Raw genomic sequence first — 23677 nt, 5'->3', positions numbered from 1 at the left:
TTAAAGCAGTGCACTTTAGATTTACTGCAGAATAAAGTAACCAAAACTATACTGTTTCTTTTCAGCACTACATTTTTACCAGGTACTTGTTTATTCACAGCCCTGATAAAAAGAGCAAAATGGTGCTGTAAGAGTCAGTCCAAAGAGAACAATGTTGTCTCAACATTGCCAACAGAGACCTGGAGATGGAATGCGGCCCTCATGGACGCCAAGACACAAAGACCCTGGGAAAGAGAACTGCATGGTACAAGGAGTACTATGCCACTCCCTGCTACCTGGGACTGAAAGCAACAACTATACTCTGGGAAGAGAACTGCATGGTACAAGGAGTACTGTGCCGTTCCCTGCTACCTGGGATTGAAAGGAACAACTAGAATAAGGCCGCATAACTGCTGTCCAGAAGATGGATCACAACCACTGTTGTAGCATGAACCAGAAAACTTGAACTTCAGGTGAACTTTTCTTCATTATAATAGCATTATAATACAAAAACACACCTCCTGGTCTGAAGCTACCCGCCTTTAAGGCAAACCATGCCTCGGGCACTCCTCTTTGGACATGCGTGGTAACCTTGCTTGAGAAGATGGAGACTGACAGCAATCCATGGGCCAGAGGAGGAGCAAGGTGTGTTGCTTGGCATAAAAGATGGTTCCTTAGCAACTGAACTTTGGAAATCTTCCCCAGCAAAGATCACGACAATTGGACCGGCAGGACACTGCCTGGACCTGGGACCATAGGGTCGCCTTGGACCCGTGGTTGTAGCTATAATCTTCTTTCCTTTTCTTTTTGCTTTACCTTTTCTTCCCTTTCTGTCACTTTATCTATAGCACGCCGCTTTACGGGCAAACAGTAATGTTGTGCTGTTTGATCAAAACAAAACCCCTTGGCGTGGTCGCTTTGATATTTTTTGTGCTTTGAGGTCATAGTAAACAGACCATCACAAGTCCACTGAGTGGACCATGACAGGTGCAGAAGCACACAGAGAGTAGTAAAGAATCATTTATTTGGACAAAGTGCATTGCAAATCGCAGACATTCTGTTTGAGGTTCATGTTTTTCTGTTTCCATGAAAGACTTGGAGTGTGCAATGGAGTGCATTTATTGAATGTGCAGATGGCACAAAGCTGGAAGTGACAAGTATTGTGTTGGAGACCAAGATGCTTCTCTGAATAGGAGTCAAAATGTTACATGGTTGCAAAAGGAGTCAAACATCATGCTGAGATGGAAGAACAACCTGTAAAATTCAGGAATATGTCACTCTCCTCAACCTTGCTGAACCGCCCTGCTGGAGATCCAACACTGTGCTGTGAGGAAGATGAGATCCAGTTGAAGAAAATCTGGAAGAGAGCCACAAGTGCATGAACACTTGTTTTTGATTTGGAAAACCCTAGGATGAAAGAACTAGGAAAGCCACCAGGGTGAACATCTGAAAGTACTGGGGTTGTTAGTCTAGGAAAAAGAAGACCAGAAGTGAGGTGGTAGCAGCCTCCAAATATGTAAAAGGATGCTGCAAATTAAAACAAAGTGGTAACATGTTTCCTCTGTGATGGATAGGGTGAAAAGTGTTTGCATCTTTTATTAGACTAACCAACTGATCTGATGAACATGGACTTAACTTGACATATAAAGCTTTATTAAGCTTGAAACGGAAGCTGTGAATAAGACCAGCTTTGCTCCAACACTACTCCTAAGGGCAGCATCTTAGCACAGCAGCATTTTAGCACTGTCTTAGCACAGTAGCAGCTTGTCCAGGCTGCAGGATTCCTGTGTCCTTGGACATTTCTGAGAAGAGATTAGGCAAAAATGATTCAACATAAACTGCTTTGAGTTAGACCAACTTTACAGTTAACTGTGTGCATCCCAGTGCTGTAGATCTTTTCTGAAGACCTTGGCCCAAACCCTCAAAAAGTACATGTTCACCTGCTTAGATGCCCAGGTCGAATACTTAAGCATCACTTAAAAGAGCTGCTCAGCTGCCACCTGACTCTGTAATCACTTACATGTTTGTGAGTGGGCACATGCAATTTATCCCATGGTTCAGCCTGTTGTGTCAAGCTATGAGAGGGGTCTCACATCAGGTTTTCTGCTTTTCTGCCAGGTCCCTCTCTCATGAACAGCAAATGTATAAACTAGAGCAAATGCCCCACAAAAACACTATCTGCACCGTCACTGCAGATTGACTGAGGAATTAAGGATCTCAGATGGGATGTGACAGACACTGCTTCAGATCTGTTTTTCCTGACTAGAGATATGAACAGGAACTTTATTTAGTCTCTGGCATCCTTGAGTGAGCCCTCAACAGTTGAATTATGTAGCATCTTTCTCTGCCCCAAAAATAATCAAGTTGATAGCAAAACCAGAAACTTATTCACATTATGTCAGCTGACTAAATAATGTGTACAGAAGTAAGATTGCATAAAGCCTGTGGAAAGATTTTAAAACATGTTTTAATGAAATGAGATCAATTTGAATCCTCTCCAGCTAATATAAGGAGTTGGAGATTCTGCAGGGGGATGTATATTTCTAAAAAAGATTAAAGGAGCATTGCTATATGGTTATGCTCCTTTATGCCTGTGAGAGCATGACCTGAAGTCTGCCAGACTCCCAGTAAAAGGACTGTGGCAAACTCATTGAACTCCAGGGCACAGGGTCAAGCTTAAAAAAAAAATAAATTAATTAAAAATCTTTGCATTTTTCTAGAGTTCATGTGGAATTAACTGCTTAACTTTTATATTGCCAGATGCAATTAAGAAGCTTTTTCTCATTTATTCACCATCTTCTTTCAGAGATTAAGAGCCAGATAGTCTGTCCTTTCAGTTGTGCTCAAAAATAAATAAAATAAAAATACCAGGACTGTATTCACAAGCAGCACAGGGAAAGCAGTTACTCAGGATCTTATTTGCTACTATGTGATGTAAAACTACAACTAATAAGCCTCACAGATTCAGGTACATTTGTTTAGCTCGGTTTACTAAAGTTAACATACAAAAGTGAAATACATCCTGGATTACAAATACACGCTGGAGTACAATGCAGTTGCATTGAAAGTCGTACTTACCCTTAATACAGTTTTAAAACCATTCTTACGTGCTTTAAAAAAGCACATCCAAGCAATACAACAGTAACCCAGTAACCAGGAAGCTTTTAGTAGCAGAACATTTGCTTATTTTTCCATTTCTTAAGCACTAGATGCATTTATTATTGCAAGAGCAATTTATGCTGATGACATTTTATTATATACCAATTTGTTACTTACAGCCAAATGAATAAGTCCTCTGTAAGTACAGACAATAAGAATTTTGCCGAAGAAAAGCTCTCGTATTTGACCCTGAATATATCAACATAAGAAATTGGACTGAGGGTCTGCTTTTGCAGTTGGTTTCTTTAAGTAATGATGGTGGTTATACTGTGGAACTCCTGTACTGATCATCAAAATTTACTTGCTCTTCATCTTTCTATAGCATTTCATTTTCTGCTGCAGTTACAGTATTAGAGTGTTATACACAAATTCTCGCCAGATATTTAACTGCATAGTTCTATATTTTATTCTTAAGTGTTTTTGTTCTGTTGCGTACATTGGTCATAAGCTGTGTCCCCAGATTTCCATTAGCAGCAGCTCATTTTTCTACTTGGTTAGCTAAAGAAACCCCTATATGTTATTTCTCTTGAAATAGCACTGTAATATATTATATGAGATTTTTCATGAAATGTCGTATAGAATTGATCTTTGCAGGTATCTGATACAATTCTTCTGAAGAATTTAAATGCGCTGTAACAGAAACTGCTGCAACAGAGGCTGAAGAAAATAAAGCAGAATAGTTGCTTAATCCATTATGAAGCAGAGGGGGGAAAAAAATACCTTACTGTAAATATGTATGTAAACATGTTCAGAGGAGTTAAAAAAACCCATAGATGTCTGAGTCCCTGCCACCAAATTATTTTGGAAATCCTATCTTAAATTTTATTCACAGAAAGGAGGTTTTTAATATGTGGAATCAAGTAGGATATTGCTATATGTTCTTAATCATGCCATACATTTGAATTTTGGTAAGAACTTCTGACTCAGCTTATTTCTCAGCAGTTTCAGTAGCTGCAAGCCCTCCCTTGTAATCTGTTAATATATCAGTGACGGGTGTGTCTACCTTCACCTCTTCTGTTTGACCTCAGGAGAGCAAGATTATTACCTGCCCTGAGAGATTTTGCTGCTGTGTGCTGTCCGTAGCCGATCTGTCAACTGCAGAGAAATGATCCTCAGACAACTGGGTAAACCAGACAGTGACACTGACAGAGCATGTGACTGGAGTTAAGGTCAGAGCTTCAAAGACTGTAGGATTGGTGCCTTAAAGATTTGTGTGGAGGAGACCCTGTGTGCTGTGTATCACTGGCTCCAAGGGAGATACGTGTGAAGTTAAAGGTGTACCTAATTCTTTATGGAACCAGGCTTTGATAATCCCGTTAGCACATGCTAATAGGGTTTCACCAGATTTACTGTCTTTTCATTCCCTCCTTCAGAAAATAAGTACAGAAAATACAGGAAATAACTTGCTAATTATATGATAAGAAAAAAGAAAACAAGGTTTTACATCGTCTGAAGAATGTTGACTTCCAGCATCTTGCCATCTGATACCCTCTGTAATTCATGTCACCATATCCTGATAGAGATTAAAATAGAATTAAAAAAATGCCTGATTCTCATTGTCATCAGTATTACATACAGTTTTCTAAAATAAGTACTGAGAAATAATTCAGAGTCTAAATGCTTAGTTATGTTTAAGTTTATATCCCAAGAATTAAATCTACCTTCTCGCAAAGGACCAAAAATAAGGGTATTTCCATCTAAACTGTGTGTTGGAAATGCAGAAGGTTATTCTGGTCTGGTGCTCCTTCTTCTCACAGGGTTGAAGCACACCTTTAATCCTGACAGCTGCTGAATGTTGCTTTATAATTTTATTTTACCATATAATAAGTAACTTTTCTGTATTTACAGCAAAAAGTTTTATTATTTTAATCTGCAGCTTTACATTAAGCATGTTATGATTGCAAAGTACGTAAAATACATTTGCAGTACAGCTTGTCAAGACAATATTGAAAACTTTGTTTTGGTCAGTTTTCATTGAATTTTACGTATTTTTAGTATGTATCTCTAAAGGTGAGTAATTGTGAAAGAGCAGCTAAAAGAAGGCCCTTTATTTAGACACCAGATACATGGAAAACCAGTTTTCCAAGGAGTGAAAATCAAGTGAAATATTTACATGAACTCTACTCAGAGTTACTAATGCTATTTTTGCAGTGGTGATCTGAAGAATCAAGAATCATAACCAAACGTTATTGGCTGAAATCTTCAAGAAAACTGGATGACAAGTATTTGCCAAAATAAAATTTTAAAACACACATGCGCCAATGTTAGCACTAGCAATGCTTGACACCCAGGAGGCCCAGCACAGCAAATGCTTTTCTGCATTTATGTCAATCAGCCATTCTTTAGCAAAGCACAGATGTTCCTTTAAGCACACGCATAACCATTTTAAGGAATCAGACCTCTAATCAGAGAAAAGCAAATGTTGTGGTGACAGTAACTCATGACACAACTTGCCTACCACAGTGACACAGCACAGCTTGAAGTTCAAGTATGTGCAACTTCGTACATCCCTGAAAGTCTTCCAACAGCTATTCAGAGCAATAGCAGGCTATCACCGCCTCTAAGCAAAATAGTAATACCTTGCTCATTGGGAGTGATTTTTTCTAACATCCCTATCATGTTTTCTTCCAGGTATTCCCATGCACTTGAAAATTGATGTCTTGCTATACTATCTGCTTGACTACTACAACATCCATGGCCAAATCACTCTCATTGTGTTAGATCAGCCACAGCTAAACAAGTAAAATCTTCCTAATTAACAAAAGACTGTCTAATAAAACCAGAATTAATTTTTGTTTATGTACTGCTGTTTCCATACTCTCCCTTTAGCCTTTTAGCATCTTCTCCTTTAAGCTGTTTCTTCCTTTTCTCAGCCTTTGCAGCTTTCTCCTTCTTTTCTTGATTTTCCTGCATTCAGACAGAATGACAAATTAAAAAAATTTTAAAAAGAGTTACTGAAGGAAAAGCTGGTTAAGAAACTCTCAGTTTGCAATGAATAACTGTTCTGACTATGCCCTATGCACACCTAAAATCTCAGCTGCTGGGGTTTGAGGGTAAATAGCAGAACAAAGCTTCCTGGTCAATCCTTTGGACCTTCTCCATATGATGATGTTACCAGCAAACTATTTCATCAGCTTTAACTGCAATGTTCAACTATGGACTGAAATGCGTTTTTCTCAATTAGTCCCTTTGTCCACAAAACAGAACATTAGTTTAGCTTAATTATTATTCTAGAGATTTATCCTATAGCAACCTTGATTTTATGTTGTTTGTATTCAGGGATTTCTAACGGAAATTTCAGGAACTCTTCAACTGTGTCAAGCAGCAATTCACAGTTTCTGTTCAGGGACCCATTAAATTTGCCAGCTATATTTCTGCACTAGTGTTCAGTGGCAGAATCCAAGCTGGATGTTGGTTGATAGCAGTTGCAAAATTCTGTTGGGATTTAAGCAGGCAGGCAGGACTCTCTTTTCCACAGAGCTGCTGGTACCAAGGTGATATGATTAACAGAGGAGAAAGAAGTTAACAATTACTCCTAATAAAGGAAGACCCTTACTCAGTGAAAGAGTATTTCTGGCTTTTGATAAGTAGCACAATCATAGGAGAGGATAGTTCTGGACAACTGGGACAACTGTAGCAAAGGACCAAGATGACAAAAGCCATTTCTTAAAAGCTTATGCAGCCCTTGTTCCAGAGCTGCAATGACCATCAGAACATTGCCATCACCACCTGGAAGCTGGCCTGCTTTTGATTGCAACCAGTCAGTAGCTAGTCTGTGTGTTGTAGGTAGATGAGTAGGTATTGGGCCTACTGTCAAAGATTTGTGATGTTAAGAGGAGGGTGCTGCTGTGTGATATTATAAAATTTAATAATTTCCAGGAAGATGTGGATTATTTGGTGCAGATATGATTCTTGATGAGACATGTCAGGTCTCCTTTGTGTTTATTTAGCAGCAGAAAGATATTTTCCCAGTATAGTGATAGATTTTGTTGATTGCTGTGGATTATCTGCCACTATTTCCGTTAGATGTACTGAAGTCACCCCAGGAAACATGCACAAGTTTCTTAGAGCTTTTATAGAAAGCAAAAACCTAGGATTCTTTGGTCCAAAGAAAGTTCCAGACAAGTAAAGAAGACTTGCGAACATTAATAGTTAGTCTCTCTGAAATATAGGAACATTGTAGGCTCAAGGTTATGGGGACCTTCACTGGATGCCTAGAAAACAGGAGAAAAATGGTATACTCATGACAAAGAAAGAAAAGGATATATTTGCCCTGAATCAAAGGTGCATCTGAAGGAATGAGGTACAGGCGGTGAAGTCCTATGGAGACTAAAAGCCTTCCATCACCGTATGCCTCCTACATGCTTGCCTGATAAAGACATCACACTAAGACACAGCAGGAATTTGAGATGTTATGGCTGTTAAGAGACTTGCAGATCTGTGGGCCCTGGGGGAATGTCTCTGTAACACAAGGAACAGAGGAGGTGAATTGAGGGGCATGTTGTCCTGCTACTTGAGCAGCACATGCAGAGAGTACTGAGAACAAACTGAGTTACATTAGGAATAAATTTATGGATTGAGCAAGCCTGAACCAAATTGTTCAGAGCAATTAAAAAAATATATATACATATAACAATTCCATGTAAACACACTTTTAAGAGTCACTTCAACACAAGAAAGCCCAACAAGGTAAAGTGCTAGCAAGGCAGAGGAATGAATAGTCACAATCCCTTCTCCATCTCCTGGGTTATTGAAGGCAGCTGTATGAATGATATTAAATGAAAGAGGGGTGTCACTTTGGATTTGCTCTTTGTGGGATGTTAGATACTTGCTTGATCTTTGAATTAAAAGATGCTCCATGACAACTGTTTATCCCCACACTATCTAAAGCACATCCTGTTCCAACACCATATGCACCCTACTGAGGAGCAGCTGTTCCAGCTCAGTTATCCTGGGGAAGCACTGAGAGGAACTATCCCTGTGCAAAGCTGCCTGTATAACCTCTGTCATCAACTGGGTACTTCCTAGAGCAAATCTTGTTTAACATTTTTTCCCCCCTTTTCCTGAGATTAGACAGCCTCTTTGCTGGGAGCTCCCCTGTTCAAACAGCTGCAAGTGCCAAGAGAAATCTAATGTTTCTCCCAGTCCCCTATAATCACACAGTGTTTCTTTTGCCCACAATTTTACAACTCTGTTCACAGTGTATCTCAAATTCTTCTTTTTTATCTTTGAGCTGGGAAGCTATTTTCTGTCTCCTTCCTCCTGCCATCTGCTCCTTTTATTTTTTGAGAATTGATGAGACAGTCATCAGCCCTGGGTGACAAACCAGTTTCTTTTCACTATGTCAGTTTTGGGGATCATTTGGATGTTTGAAAAACTTTTGGGTTTTTTTTACCTCTTCAAGTAGATGGAGAGGAAGAGGGCAGATTTTTATTGTAGTAAATTGATTTGTGTAGCTCAGTTTTTGTTACCTGAAGGATAACAGACCATAAAGAATCCTTATGGAATGGAGAAACATTTGGTTTAAACCAAGAAATAATAAACTCAAAATCTCTCTAGGTAAGCTTAGGAGCCATGAAGGATCACTATTTATCAAATTATTTTGCTTCTTAGCTGATGCAAGAATGGAAGGATAGCACTAACAATTTTGGAAGTGCTAAGAGACCTGCTTTACATGGAAGACTCATCTCAAAATAAAAGTTACACCTTAACCATAAAGCTTATGTCAAACAACACTGGAAAGAGATGATGCATGTGGCTGATTCTAGTGTAAAATCAAAATCACAGAACAAAAAGATGCTTTAAAAATTAAAACCTTCAACCTACCAGCATGTTGCTGTTTCAAGCACAGACAGTATCTTTACAACACTTATCGGGAGAAAGCAAGGGAAGAAGGGAGAGGAGATTATATTACAGGTCTGCAATGGAGGTAACAGATGCATACAGTGTGGCTAACAGCTGTGGTACCTTTGAGGTAAGGGACTGATGGGAAATGGAACCAAAAATAGGATGAAAGGGAGTTTACATGTTGGGTAGATAGAAAGAAGCTTCTTTCTCATTGCTCCAACCTGGCTGTGAACAAGCAGCACCCAAAAAAGTAGTTTTAATCTTCTGCAGCTGTACTAGGACATTACATAACCTTTATTGGGACTGTTTCTCTGAAGAACTGCAGTTGCTGGATTTACCCTTCACAGCAGTTTTCCTGTATAGCTCACAGATACTGAGCCATTATGTTCTTCACTCTCTTAATTCTTTCCTTCCTGCCTAGACTTTTAGGAACTCTTAAGGATCAAGTGCATTGCCAAAGGATCTGTGGGTTTGTAGGGTTTATTTTCCAGACTGTCATGCTATCACATCATTTTGGAGCCTGGGTTGCATTGCTTGCAAAATTGAAGTCCAGTGCCTCACAAGAGAAGCAGGTAGTGGGAACCGTACAGGATATATTTTTCATCTTTCAACACTTCCTCAGAAGCTCCTTTATTTTCATCTGAAATTACAATCTGCCCTAAAGCACTCCTTTGGCCTCTCTTGCCTTGACATTGCCCTTCATAGTTGTCTGCATTCTTGCAATACTGCAGTACTACTTGTAATATGCATGATTCCCTCTATAGGAGACAGATCCAGTTCGGGCCTCTCCTGGAACCAGCACAGGAGGGCGTACGATTGTTGCTGTTAAAATATATAAATGTGAAGCCACTATCACCTGGCATTAAGAAAACCCTAGAGGTAGTACATTAGTTCAGGTCTGAAGTATGTAGTAGGGGATGCAAAGTGGAGGTTTACTGGGGGCTTACTAGTTGGGAGGTGCTCTACACAACTTTTACGGTGAAGCTACTGTTTTTGTACTCCTTATTGCAAGGAGTCAAGTCTTATAAGTTGATGAAGTGCCAAATATAATCTCTTGGGAGATTCATGGTTTTGGAGGGGAACAAAAAACCTATTTTTTGAACTAGCCAGTACAATGAAATACCTACATGTAAACTTAGGCTGGCTGTTGGCAAATTTACCTTTTGCCTATTATGAAGGCTATAAAGCATGTCAGGTTGCTCATTCTTTCACACATCACCGAGCTCCTATTGAACTGAGGCCTGATTAATAATTTTACAGTGGGAACAACAACTCAGAGGGTTCTTAGCTCTCCATAGCAAAAAAACCCCAAACCCCAAAACACCCTACTCATCCCCCACCCCCAATTATATTTGCCCACATGGTCATTTCATGTTGCAGGTTGCAAGCAAATGAACAGCTACTTTCATTTACTCCTGCAGTCAGGGTTTAGGTAGCCCAGCTTGGAGTAGAAGAACAAAAAAATTCTTGGTTGCTGAAAAAAAAAAAAAGTTCTCGAACTATTTCTAAACAGTCACAAATGCACACCCACCTGTAAGGCCTTGAGGAAGAGCTCTCTGAAGGTTTTCATTGTGCTGAATACATCTTCCAAAGACAATTTTTCTTCACAAAGATAATCAGCAAGTTCTTTCTTCTTCTTTTCAATGGTGGCAAACTCCTTCAACAGGCTCTTTGAAGCATCGAGGCTGCCCTGAGACACAGTTGGCAATACAATTTATATATATTTAGAAGCAGCATATTCTGAGCTGCCCAGAAGACTCAAGCCAGTTAACACAGATTAGTCAGGTTTTTTAAAACTGACAATGAAGATTGGGGAGATACAGCACCAGGATTTTAGCTTTAGTTAAGTGATCCTGTTTTGAGAACATGAAAGCCTAGGGTGTGTGGATGTATGTACACACACAAAAAGTGTATCTGCTCACTTTCCCCTGCCCCGCTCCCCGCCCCCCCCCCCCCCCCCCCCCCCAAAGGGCAGTGAGACAAAACATATTTCTGTACTGCAGGGTACATATTTATAGTTGCATCCTACATTAAGTTTTTAGGACCTTCCTTTCTTGTGCCCACACACAAAGGTGACTGGTCCTCAGCTGCTTCCTTATCACAATACCACATTACAGAAGTGGAGGAAAATTTGGGATGCTCCTTCCACCAGGGTGCGGGTGAGTATAGTTATGATCCCTTTCCCATAGAGCTCTATGTCCATATGCAACCTGAATTACAGGGCCTTTAAGAAGAGATTTTAAGTGTTTAGGAAGAAGGATGGGAAGCGTGTCACACCCATGTTACCTACTTGAACAGATTCTGCATGCTGCATTTTTAAATCGTCTGTCGACAAAACCAAACGCTTCTCTATTTCCAACAGTTTCCTGAAATTGGTACCTGCCTCAGCCCGTATAACGTCAAAGTGGATTCTGAAAGGTCCACAAAAGGGACAATAAATTGAAGGGGTGAGCCTTTTGTTTTCATTGAGTTAAAATATTATTATGAACAGTATCATCTCTGCAAATGAATGTAGAATTAATTGCCCAACCCTGACCCTGCTTTTGCAAGTAGTTCTCCTTTATATAAACCCTTTTGTATGTGCTCAAACCCTCATCTAAGAAAGAATCTGTGCTTTTGCCCTTACTACCTCCCTGGACAGGCTGTGGAAGAACCTCACTGTCATAGTATTCAAAAAATTCCCCCCAAAATTTCAGCCTATTTTTATTCATAGGTAACATGCAGTCATCTCCCTTGTGCCAATACTGTCCTTTAGTTGGTTCTTTTCCTTCTTTGCCTTTTCTCTGTAATCTATTTATAGTCCAAAACCGTGTCTCCTCTCAGAGTTCATTTAGCTCACGTGGTACATTGCTGAACCAACATCTTCTATGGTTCTGACCTGCTCTTTCTGCCAGATAAAACATACTGAATTAACAAAACCTGATGCGATGGTTCATGGTGCATCCAGATGTGAGCAGCATTAGAAAAGTCCTTTGCAGGATCTGCGTTGTAAACAGTTCTCCACAGGTTGATTAGCAAATCAATTTTCTAAGTTTGAGAGTTTGACTAAACTAGAGGGCAATTATTTTATAAGAAAGAGCACATTTATATCATTGACCAGCAAGACTTAACTTCAGGTAACAAAAGTATTTCTATTATGACACAACCTGAAAGAAGATTCATGTTTCAAAACAACATCCAACTTCAATTCTGCACAGATAAACTCACAAAAGCCATCTTTTCTGTTGTATTACTGAGTAAAAATACTTTTAAAAAATAATTTAGCAACCTCTTAAAAAATGTTAATCCATCTCCAGATTTAAAAGGTACCCCCTGCTTCTAGTTACAAGGAAATCTAAAACATTGAAAAGTTCCTATGACTTCATAACAGGATTAAGAAAATGTTGTGTAGTTTAACATATCTCCATGTGATTCTTCTGAGCTAAACAGAAAGAGCTGATGTTAGACTCATGAGGCTTTCAGGCACGTGCAGGAAAGTCTGCAGAAACAGACTTTTTTCTTTCTACCCACATATATTAGAAACTTGTGCTTATACTCAGCTTGGGGACTCCTAAGGTTCCCCAATTGCCGGTAAGTCACTCCAATCATTACCTCCTTAGACCAGGTCTGTGCACGTATCTCCTGATGGGCTTGCACATGAATATGACTGAGAGATTTCCAGAAAGATAGGTTTCTATTGAAATATGTGGAAGAAGAACTCAATCCTTGAAAATGTGAGAGTTCACTATTTATACAGTTTTACTCCTCCAAAAGACAAGTCACACTGAGCTCCACATAAAAAGGTCTTAAACAGGTTGATTTATAAATCTCAGCACTGTTTGGTGTTAGAAGGGAACCTCTCTCTCCTACAGCAGAGAATTTCTGTGACCTTATTACACCACCATAAAATGACTCAGGTCCTTGTTGGCATTAAAGAGGTTGGCAATTCATACATGACAAAAACAAACAATGTCTTACCCTGCTGCCGTGGAAACAAAATCAAGATCTCTGGGAAGCTGCAGCAGATCTGTGTGGTTTTTTTCAGCCTCCTAAAATTAAAGTGAAAAATGGTTACCTTGCAGAGTTCAGTCAAAGAGTATGGAAGTTTTTAAGCTGGACAACATCAGGACTAAAAAATCAACACTTTAGTTTTCAGTCTTATAAACATAGAGGTAAATTTAGTTTCATTCATTCTTTTTCTCAGGTTGGTACCCACAGGGATTTAAAAAGAAAGCAAAAGGCTCTTTTAACTTCTCAGGCTTACATCCCATGTGCTGCCACAGTGTGCAAGCTGACCTGAGATTTTGTCTTCATACCACTAAAATTAATTTAACTTGACAGATGTGTTTGGGAGACATGCCAACACAATTGGAAAAGAAAAAGGAAACCACAAGCAGACATGTTAAGTGAACTTAAGAAAGGAAACAGTGTAACTCTCTAAACATTACTACATACGGATTTGATACCATCTGTATAGAGAGTGGTGGAAAAATTTTCATCATATTTCACACACAGAGGCTCACCCTCCAGATACCTACAGCAGGGTGCTACTGAGGTCAAAGGCCCTTAGTTTCTGGGGAATGAATATCTGAGGACAACACACAGAGGAATAATTTCACAATTTTCTTGTACCTCCAAAATATGGTGAAGCAAATTAACATGGCTTTGGTTTGCTTTTGTTTCTGTTAGTCTGAGCAATGCACTAATTTTAAAACCTCCAGCATCTCCAGTATGATGCCCCTAGAAAATAGAGAAAAAAGTCCTTCCTTCAGTTTCCAGTTGTGTTTTCTATTATCTTTAGAAATACAGCAATTACAGAAATCATTTACTTACATAGTTCATAAAGTTTCCAACTTTAAGAATCAATTGGCAGAAAACTGGCAGTCGGTGACTGGTAAGAAGTGCTGAAGAATAAAAAGAGAGACATTTTCAAAAAATTAAATTACATGGTCTGAAATAGGATTTTCCTTAGGTTTGACAGTGGGAGTAACAAAATTCTTATCCAGTATTATGTCAAGCCCTTGTTATGGATTTAGAAATATACCAGTACAGAAATAAATCTGCTGAATGGAAGCAGAATGTTTCTACTGTGATCTCTTCTCTACAAATAGATGGAAAACTAGTTTTCCCATCAAGTTTGGGGTAGATGTGTCATCTGTGCAGCTCCTGGTGAGGGAGAACCACATATGATAAAGTGTATAAGCTTGCAAAAGTCTATAGCCCCCATTTCCAGCACATATTATTCTAGGTTAAGAAAAGCAAAGAGCATTTTGCCTCTGTGTCATTGTTAGTGAGAGTGATAACCAGAAGCAATGCATTTTACAGGAAAATCTGGAGTAAAATAAAGTTTTTGGCAGAACTAGAATAGAAATGCTGTGCCATGCAACAGGATGGAGGGGAGATGGGGATGACAGGGTGGGACTGCAGAGCGCTGTTGATTGCAACACAATAAAGAGTAACTATAGCATGGACATCAAGACAGCCAGGTATAGCCAAGTTTTATGTGCAAACTTAGAAGTTTTGCAGTTTAAATGTTCAACAGGTTAATGACTCCCTCAAACCATTGAACTGAAACTAGAATCCAAGAGTAACTTCAAGAAAGAGTTGATTTAAAACTAACACCAAGGTTAATTTTGTGTGGAGGGCGTTCCTGAAACACTGGTGAACATCATCTGGGATGTTCATTTTGGAAGCCAAACCAGATTCTGGAACATCACTGTGGTCTACTCCAACACAGAGCTACACTGGACTGTGAACTGTGTGCACTAGAGGAAAAACTGGAACCGACTCATTGTTATGGACAAAAGCCTCCACTTCACACAAAAGTTTAACCTATAGGCAAACAGAATCTGGCATTGACATAAAGGAAATTTTCTTCTCTGCAGACCCATGGAGAGGAAAGAGGTTTGTGTCATTCATGTCAACTGAAGCTCCCCTTCAGAGCAGGACAGCACGAATTGCAATTCTGCAGAATGAATTCTAGAAGCAGGAATCTGCAGAATCATTTTGAAGTTTGGTACATATTCAGCAGTTAGAAGTTTAATTTTGATTAGATTATAGCATATACTACCACTGATGCTATTGAAGTAGAAGAGAGGCTTCCTATGACTGAACATGGGCATAGGCACAGCACCGAGGTACTTACTTTCACAGGCTGTCCTGATGGCTTGTGCTTTTGGCCACAGACACTCCAGCAGAATTTTTGTTTCCTCACAAATCAGCATGCATTCAATCTGTAACTGGTAGCTAAAAGAGATCAGTGGAAAAAACCTGAACAAATACCACAAAACCCTCCACACAGGCCTGATTAATTGCCTTGTATTCAGCAAAAGAATCACCTATTTTAGGCAAAGCGCAGTACCAGCATTGTTATGTCCTCTCTAATGCTCTGACATGAGAACTCAATTATAAATAAATCAAATACTCAGATATTTCCAAAAGCGTCCTAGAAACAATTATCTCCTCTTTCAGAAAGCTGTGTTGCACTGACATCTGGCAGTGACTTCCTTGCATAATGAGGCCATAATTTTTTACAGTTCCTGGGCAGCCTTAGCCAGCAGTTTTGTTCCTCCTTTTAAATTCCAAAAAAGAAATTCAAAATATTTTTGCAGTGGTATCCTTTAATGATATTTATGCCTCATCATGGATTAATATTGTGGAAGAACCATGAAAACATTTTCTAAAGTACTTTTCAAGCTAGTTATAAGTTTGAAAAGATGAAAACCCACATTTTCACCAGGACATTTTGAAAAAGATGTCTCTGGTTGTGGCATGGCAACTGATCAGATTTATGGAGGGCTATTGCTATGAATTATGACACATTACCATGTTTTTATGAACAGCATGAAAATTTATCTGCGTGCACCTCATCTGACTTGGTAAAAACGAGGGAGGTGGTGAAAGCACAGGCGCTGCTGTGATTCACTCACAGGTTTGTGGGCTCTCTTTGGTAGACTGGAATCTAAGCCAGTGGTGGAGTGAATCAGCAGCCTGATGGCAGGATTCAGTCTGCAACTTCATGCCATACAACTGTACAACAGTCAAGATTTTTTTTTTAATACCAAGATTAATTTAACTGCAGTTTGCAAAAGGTGTCTGAAAACCTCTTTGGCCTTTTGAAAGGAAAAGTTTCTCAAACTAGCTCTACAAACAGCAGTCAGATGATTTATTCTGAAGACTGAATATCAGGAACATCCCTCTTCACAGGAAACAGATCTTAATTCTTATGGAATAATCTTACAAGAACCACACTCGCGGGTTGAAGACAAGGAAAATTTGGCTTACCTAGGAACTTCTAAGAGATGGAGATAAAACTGATCTGTGTTTGCTAGTTTTGATTTTTCTTCTTTGAAAGATTTCAGGCTATTTATCTAATGGGGAATAAAACAGTAAAATAACCACACAAATATTTCTGATGCTCATTGCTTTTCACAGGCATGAAACTGGATTTTCTGAACTTGCTATGTGCACAGGCAATGGGAGTGAGGCAGATGAACAATAAATTCCATTTAATAACTGGTCTGCAAGGGCAAACATGTAGGTTTTGGGTTGACTGGGAGGTCATCTGCATCTGTACAGCATCTTGCAGGATGAATCCCTGATCTATAGGCAGAGATTCAGCAAGCTATAGTCCATAGAAGTCCAGCAATCCCTTTAAAAAGATGGGTCCTTCCTCCTCACTGAAACCTGCTCTGAAAGGCTTTTTAATCACCTAAACCCACAAATGCTCATGTACTTCATCCACCTAATTATAATAACGGGAACAGCGAGCAGTACTTGGCCTTCATCTGTGCTGGGTCTTCCAACTGTGTTGGGTTGCCCAACCTCTGTGCAAAGAGGGCAGACTCTTGCTGGGGCAACCTTCCTACCGCTCTGCCTGGGAAGGTCATTGTCCAAAATGGTGCAGGAAGATGTGGGATCCAGTCATAACTTCTTGTTTTAGCAGTGCAAGTGTTTCAAGCTGAGCACAAAACACACTAAACTCAATCAGAATAAAGCATTTGATAGATACCTCGTGGTCTTCAGGTAGCAGTTTAAGTAGCTGCTTCAGCAGATCAGCATTGAACTTTGATTTATCCCCTTTCTGAATCATGGCAACAATCTCTTCATTGGAGCTGTAGGAAAGAAAGAAGTACTATGGAGCAACAGCGTAGGGAGGAGTAGCTTGACAAACAGAACATAACAATCTCTCAGCTAGCACTGTGAGAGTAAACGAAGTCATTCTTATGTACTTGCCTCCCATTGCTTTTTGGATCTCAGTCCTCAGAAGTACAGTAGAGGTATGAAAAAGCAAAGGATTTTTTTTAAGCCTAAAGCAATATTCCTCATAATTTAGTTGTGCTTTCCGGGCTTTGTTCATCTTTACACAACAAACCCTGAAGGCTTTCATTTTCCTGTGAGTGTCCAGCGTCACTGAGAAGAGATTTACTTTTGAAATTCTCCACTGCTTGCAGCAAAGCCAAGGCTAAAAACAACGGCTCTCCTCCTGCTGAGAAGCATTTATAAAGATCCCCGAAGGTTTTACCCAAAATCCTTGCCTGAAACTTAGGCAGACAACATATCTTTGAAATGAGTCCAGACTGCTCTGGTTTGGGCTCTGGAGAGCTTGGCTTCCTGCAGCCACCAGCGCTGACAGAGGCAGCACCTGGCTCAGAACAGCCTCATCCCTCGGGGGTGCAAGCAGGGCTCAACTCTGATCCCACGGTCACCAGCTGCTCCCAGGAGGGCGTAAGTGCTGCCCAGGGAGTCATGCAGAGAGAGGAAATAGCAACTGGATTAGGCTATGCACAGCTCTTCCCCACGAAGAAGTGGTTTGCAATGGAAAAAACAATAAAATAAGTTAGAAAAAGTCCCTCTGACCGATTCTGAGTTATTCTTAACACAAAAGAGCTTCTAGGCTGAGTTTCTTTCTGAAGCCCTGGTAACACAGGCTGTTACACAAAGGGCAGAGAGAGAGCAGAACATCTATCTTCATCCTGCAGTAGTTTCAGGGAATCGAAGAGTAGAGGTATTTTGCCAAGAACTAGTACGGATTCCTTTCTTGTGTTTCCTCCCCCCCTTCCTATGAGGACTATGACTTGGTAAATTTCCATTTGTTTAATTGTAGAAACTATTTCCTATTTATAGAAAAACTGCAAATAAAACCCATATACAATTTTGGATCTGAACTCTTGGAGAGGTTTCTTAAAAATCAGTTCACTAACTTGAAACTTCCAATCAGGAATCTTCACTAATAGTTGCTGCTGGCAGTTGATACTTATGTCAATAATAACAAAGAAAAATATGTTTCCGCATGATTTTGCTGTTATTTATTGATACCGTCTCTTTAGGAATTAGTAGTTCATTTTAGGTTTAATACCAGTTTGAGACATGATATTAAATGTCTGGGAAGAGACTGACACATTTCATTAGTTAAAAAAAAAAGAAAAAAAAAAGGAAAAATGTTCACTCCTTGCTAAAGAAAGATAGTGGTTGTTAAGTATTTCTGGTAAATTTTTTTCATTTAATGTCTAAATAAACACATAGACACATAAAATAAGTAGTTCAGATGATAGGCTCCAAATCTTACCACTTAAATTGCTTCAGAAATATGCTCAGAAGGAGGCTTTTCTTTGGACCTATGAATGTGATCTGTGAAAAGAAAAAAACCCTGTCAGCTAGAAATACATTTACCTTGATTTTTAACAGACATTTTAGAGCTTTTGTTTGTTTGTTGGGCAACATTCCTTCTTCTCTGGTAATAATCGTCACTGATCAAACTCATAGCTATTTACAACAGTACAGGTCATTAGATCTATTTTAGAAAGAGAGAGGCAAAAGCATAGAGAAGGGAATTGAGTTGTCTAGAATATTCCAATTTACAAGAATTAATACTGAAATTCCCATGTCCTCCCTCTCTCAGATGAAGACCTTTCCCTCGGCAGAGTTACTTCAACATGTTTAATTCTAAACTTCTCCTGTGCTTCTTTAAGGTAAACTTAGGCAATGGATATAAAAATATTTCAAACTTTCTTATTATAAACAATTGACAACAATAAAGAATGAATAAGCTTTTCACTTCGAAGAATTTTGCCAGTCTCTACCAAAAGCGAGCAGTCTAGAGTACCTCTTTTGTTTTCTCTGGTTTTAGCCCAGTTTTCTCCTTAGGTGCTGTTGGTGGGACAGAGAAAAGTCGCTCCAGGCTTGCATAGTCAGGCTCCACAACACCCTTGCTGCTGCTTGGCATCATAGTCCACATGGAGCGGCTTTCTGGGAGAGAGTAACACTTCAAGGTGGACCACAGATAGAGAGGAATACTTTCGAGGCAGTGTGATTTGTGGAAGGGAAAACACTTCAGAGAATGAATGAAATATAACACTCATTAATCTGGACGTTAATTATAGAAGAGTGGCAGCTCCTACAGATAGCATCCCAAAGGTCTGCAGGCTAATTAAACCTGGAAAGCTACCACCACATTCAACTCACTGAACTGAAGACAGCAGATGAACTTAATGGGCTGCTCCAAATCCTTCTTGTTATTCCTGACCGGCTACACGTTGCAGAATTGTGGTACCCAAGCAGGGGATGTTGCATCCAATTAGGTAAATGTTGCTGTTTGCAAGAGATAAGGACTCCCAAGTCCAGCATTATTACCAGAATCATCAGGAACCATACCAGAACCCATGGCATTTCAAAACATGAGTTTGTCTACATCACTTGAATCTTTCACAAAGGATCTCACCTCCTCTTTCTTTAGCAGAGATTGCAACAGCGGCACTGAAGAAAGTGGGAATGAATCTGACTTTGTATCTCTGCCCAAGAAATCAGACTGTGGCTCAAACCATTTTTTTTTTTTACATGTGTATTTATGCACTTTATCATAGCAGCAAGTTCTTACCCTCTGATGTCCCCCTTTCTTGGTGATAAGCACAATGGAGAACAGCCATGAGACCTGTGTTGTGTGGAATGAATATTAAAAGCTGCAGCAAAATAGAAACATGTTTGCTGTCTCCCTGAAGGTTGAGCAGAACTTACAAACCTCTTTGGCAGACTGTGTGTTAACCATAAACCTTATATTGAGTGGGGGGAAGAAATCCACACAAATTACATGGCTGGTATGAAATGAAGTTGGAAGCTGCATCCTACCCTGAGGGTACATATCCCCCAGCCCTATTGACAAAGAACTTTCAGTCTCAGATCCTGGCTGATGCATCTTCTGGCTGTGCAAGAAAAAAAAATTAAGAAGTAAAAGCTTCAGCTGGGAAGACATCAGTGATGCACCAGGAGTTCATTAGCAAGAACCACAGAGCACGATTGTTGAACAGACCTTTCTACTCAACGCACTCAGAGGTTTTGCAAACTAATTAGTGCAGCCTCACAATATCACTTTAACAAGTAACAAACTGAGACTGAAAGGTTAAGAGAAGATAATTTTAGCAGCCACAGAGCCTCAGTTCAGCACTTTTGCCAAACTACCATTTCCTCCATTTATTGGCAAAGGCCTGGCTTTCCATAATTATTTGTGATTACTATTTTTTTGTCAGTAATGGGACCAGCTGTGTGACCTGACTTACTGAGTCAAGGCCTAGCCCACAGCATTAGCGTTTTTATTTGGTTGTCAACTAAATGACCTGATCAGCCCAGCGTAACAAAGAAGCACATACGTCTCACCACATCAGAGGGGAGCTTCTGCCAGTGAAATGTCTTCATCCTCACTGTCGGCATCTTCTTAGGGTGGGGCTGCCCCCCATATCCACAAGGAAGATGTTTGCATTCAGGATTACTGCATGGCTGGGGAGGTGGGAGCAACGGATCATTTGTGCCAGGCACGGGAAGGGGTGGAAGAAGCACCTTCTGCCCAGGGGGTAAGGGTGGAGGGGGTGGCAGTATAGCCAGCATGCCAGACTGTCCTTGGGAGGATGAGGGAACACTGTGCTGGGAAGGTAACATGTTCCCTGGACATTGCTGTGGCTTCCTGAAAAGGCCAGTTGGAGAAAAGCTCAGGTCTACACTGGAGTTCTTCTCTTCCAAGTCCATATCAGCTTGAATGCATTTGTTCACCTTTTGAACAGATCTTCTGGACGGCGTTTTGTGGTTGTTTAGGCACTGCATGCTCAATAGCAGGTTCTCTGTGGCTTGCTCCTGTCCCATTGTCATGCTCTGTAAGACAATGAGGAGGTGCATGAATTAGCAAAGTTCCTCGCAGCTGCTGGCTACTGCTAATCCCACAGACAAACAGAAATAACAGTGACCTTCCCATTGAGGTAAATGGCAGAAATATTTCTTTCTGATTCACAAGTTACACATCATGGTTTCAGCTGTGTGAGTCAGGAGCGAAGCAGTACTGCTGGCCATAAGGCTTCTTTTTGACTTCTCTTCATCCTTCTATTTTCCTGTTGTGACACATAAAGAAAAGAAGAACAAATGCTATCAGCATAGTAAACCTACCTGGTTGCTTTTTTCCCCGTGTTGCTCAGCCATTCAGTGGGATTTTTCTTTTGCAGGGGTAAATGGATGCTTCCTATGGAAGTTGCTACAGGTACTCTGCAGAGGGGACTCCTTAAGCAGCAGGGACACAGTCAGTTGTTCCTGAGAAACCATGTTACCACAACCTACCTTGAGTGCAGAAGGGTGGGGATTTTGGTAAAAACTCTCCAAATGGCCTAATAAATTAAACAAGCTACAGCTGAGGAGGACTCAGGCTGAGCTGCTTAGGGACCTGTGAGCACACAGGGAAATGACTGGGAAGTATTAACATGAGTAAGGTGGTCTTTGCCCTTCAACAAAATTTTTATCTAGCACAAATCTTTACATTTGTCCTGAGACTATAGGGTTTCTCTCAGAGCTTCTTGCAAAAGACTATGCAGATGTTCCCATCTTGTATGTATGCCCAGTTATAAACATGGAAGTGACCTACCGAAATTGGTAGAGTACTTGCTGGCTCAGGGCTTGGTTTTGTTTGCTTGACTGAGTGAACCATTCTTTTGCAAACACATCTCTTGTGGAGGAACACGTTCTTTTGCAAACACTTGCATCTCTTGCGGAGGAACAGCATCCTGGGACACAATCTCAGCAGCTGTAGCTGCTTTGTGATTTCTCTCTTTAGCTAACTTCTATAGCAATGCTCATCAACAACACACATTAAAGAGGGAGCAATGACAAACTATTAAGGCTCCAGAAACGACACAGTAGGTGCAGCCTTTTTAGGGACTCTATGTAGACAGAAATAAAACCACTATCATCCCAACCCTTACACAAGTTTTTAACAGAACATGCATTACTAGTGTTGGCAACTTTAATGGAGTTAACTGGATGGGCACTTTCATGTTTATGTTTAGTGCAGGATCAAAGACTTATTTAATATATACACCCTGTTATGTTCCCAAAGGAATAGATTAATACTTATGAATGACCATTTTCCTCTTGACACAGCAATTTTAAGTAACGACTTACACGGGCAAAACTCTTTAAGGGAGCTGCTTTAAAACCTACAATGATGCATCTCTAGTTCATAGCACACCTCTAAAGCATCTCCTATAATTTAAGAGTTTCTCTTTGAAATCTAGCAGTTCCTACTGATAATAGTGTCCAGCTCTTACAACAGCCTCAGTAAAATTGTGAACCAGTGGATCCAAGGCAAAAGAAAACAATAAAACTTTTGATTTGTGTTTTTAATTTTAGTTTTGTAAGAATTACTTAGATTAAAATTACTAAATGTTAAATCAACCAGAAAATAACACTTGATTTACATAAAAAATGGAAACAGTTAAAATAACTAAGCCAAAGGCCTACAATAGAAAATTAGTATTAACTGTATTTGTTGTTTGCTTGAATTAATTTATTGGTTTCCATAAATGTTTTTTTGCACAAATAAGCACTAACTCTTTCCCAAAGGTAAAGCAAGCTTACATTTAATTTATGTAAACAACTTAATATATCCCTTTAGGACTTCACAATCTTTGTGCTAAACTTGTACAGGCGTCTGTAATTACCCTAGCAGGACAACTGAGGGATTCAGCACTATGAAAAAGCCTAATGAAAAATAAGCCACTTTCTACTAAAAATATTAGGAGTAAAATGAGCTGATTAAAAAAAAAATCTTATTAGAAATAATCATGTTAAAATTCTGCTGCTTATTTATTTTAATTAAGCTATAGGAGGAATCAGTAAAAGACTACTAATTAGAAAGCCCTTTTTTTTTAATCAGTGCTCATCTAAATTGCTACAGGGTTTGTGTAAAGCAAAGTCTTGTTTTTAAAAATCCTAATAAATAAGTAATATCACACAAGAAACAGCTAACATACTTTGAATGGTAAATAGCCTTATGATAATGTAACTCCAAAGATGACACTTTTGAGACTGTGTAGAGAAATCCATGCTCTTAGGAAGATTAAAGCTTTGGTGTAACTTCAAGTGAGTTGTAACTTACATTGCTGATACTTCAAATGAGCTTGTGGTTATATTAAAAAAAAAATAAAATGTTTCAGTGTGAAGTTTCTCGTTAGAAAGTGCAAAAATCCACCTCTGGTAAATATATACATATATACAGACACATCTCAATGCAACCAGACAAGGAGTAACATGCTGCAGAAAGCTCCAACAGCTTGGTAATTGGCTGGCACCGTTTAGGCAGGGCAGGGAGCAGAGACTGACTCAATACCCCAGCCCAGTTCTGATGATCCAGTTGAAATTAATTAATTTGCGATAAACTGGGAAGCTGTTTTCATTGCTGTGT

At 39.6% G+C, this 23677-nt stretch overlaps 1 protein-coding gene across 1 annotated transcript; it reads right to left on the bottom strand.

Moving 5' to 3' along the window:
- Window positions 1–3982: 3982 nt before the first annotated feature.
- Window positions 3983–21329, bottom strand: LOC106630951 (inverted formin-2-like). The gene is made up of 12 exons (XM_027800821.2): window positions 21195–21329; window positions 19070–21102; window positions 18533–18594; window positions 16976–17078; window positions 16249–16334; window positions 15110–15210; window positions 13798–13868; window positions 13597–13704; window positions 12943–13013; window positions 11276–11396; window positions 10517–10675; window positions 3983–6045 (listed from the first exon to the last, which is right to left on the bottom strand). The coding sequence occupies exons 2-12, from the start codon at window positions 19199–19201 to the stop codon at window positions 5935–5937; spliced, it is 1125 nt and encodes a 374-aa protein (XP_027656622.2). The 5' UTR covers window positions 19202–21102; window positions 21195–21329; the 3' UTR covers window positions 3983–5934.
- Window positions 21330–23677: the final 2348 nt, after the last annotated feature.

The sequence above is a fragment of the Falco cherrug genome, chromosome 7, assembly GCF_023634085.1.
Source record: "Falco cherrug isolate bFalChe1 chromosome 7, bFalChe1.pri, whole genome shotgun sequence".
Classification (NCBI taxonomy): Eukaryota; Metazoa; Chordata; class Aves; order Falconiformes; family Falconidae; genus Falco; species Falco cherrug.
This window is presented reverse-complemented; position numbering and strand designations above follow the sequence as displayed.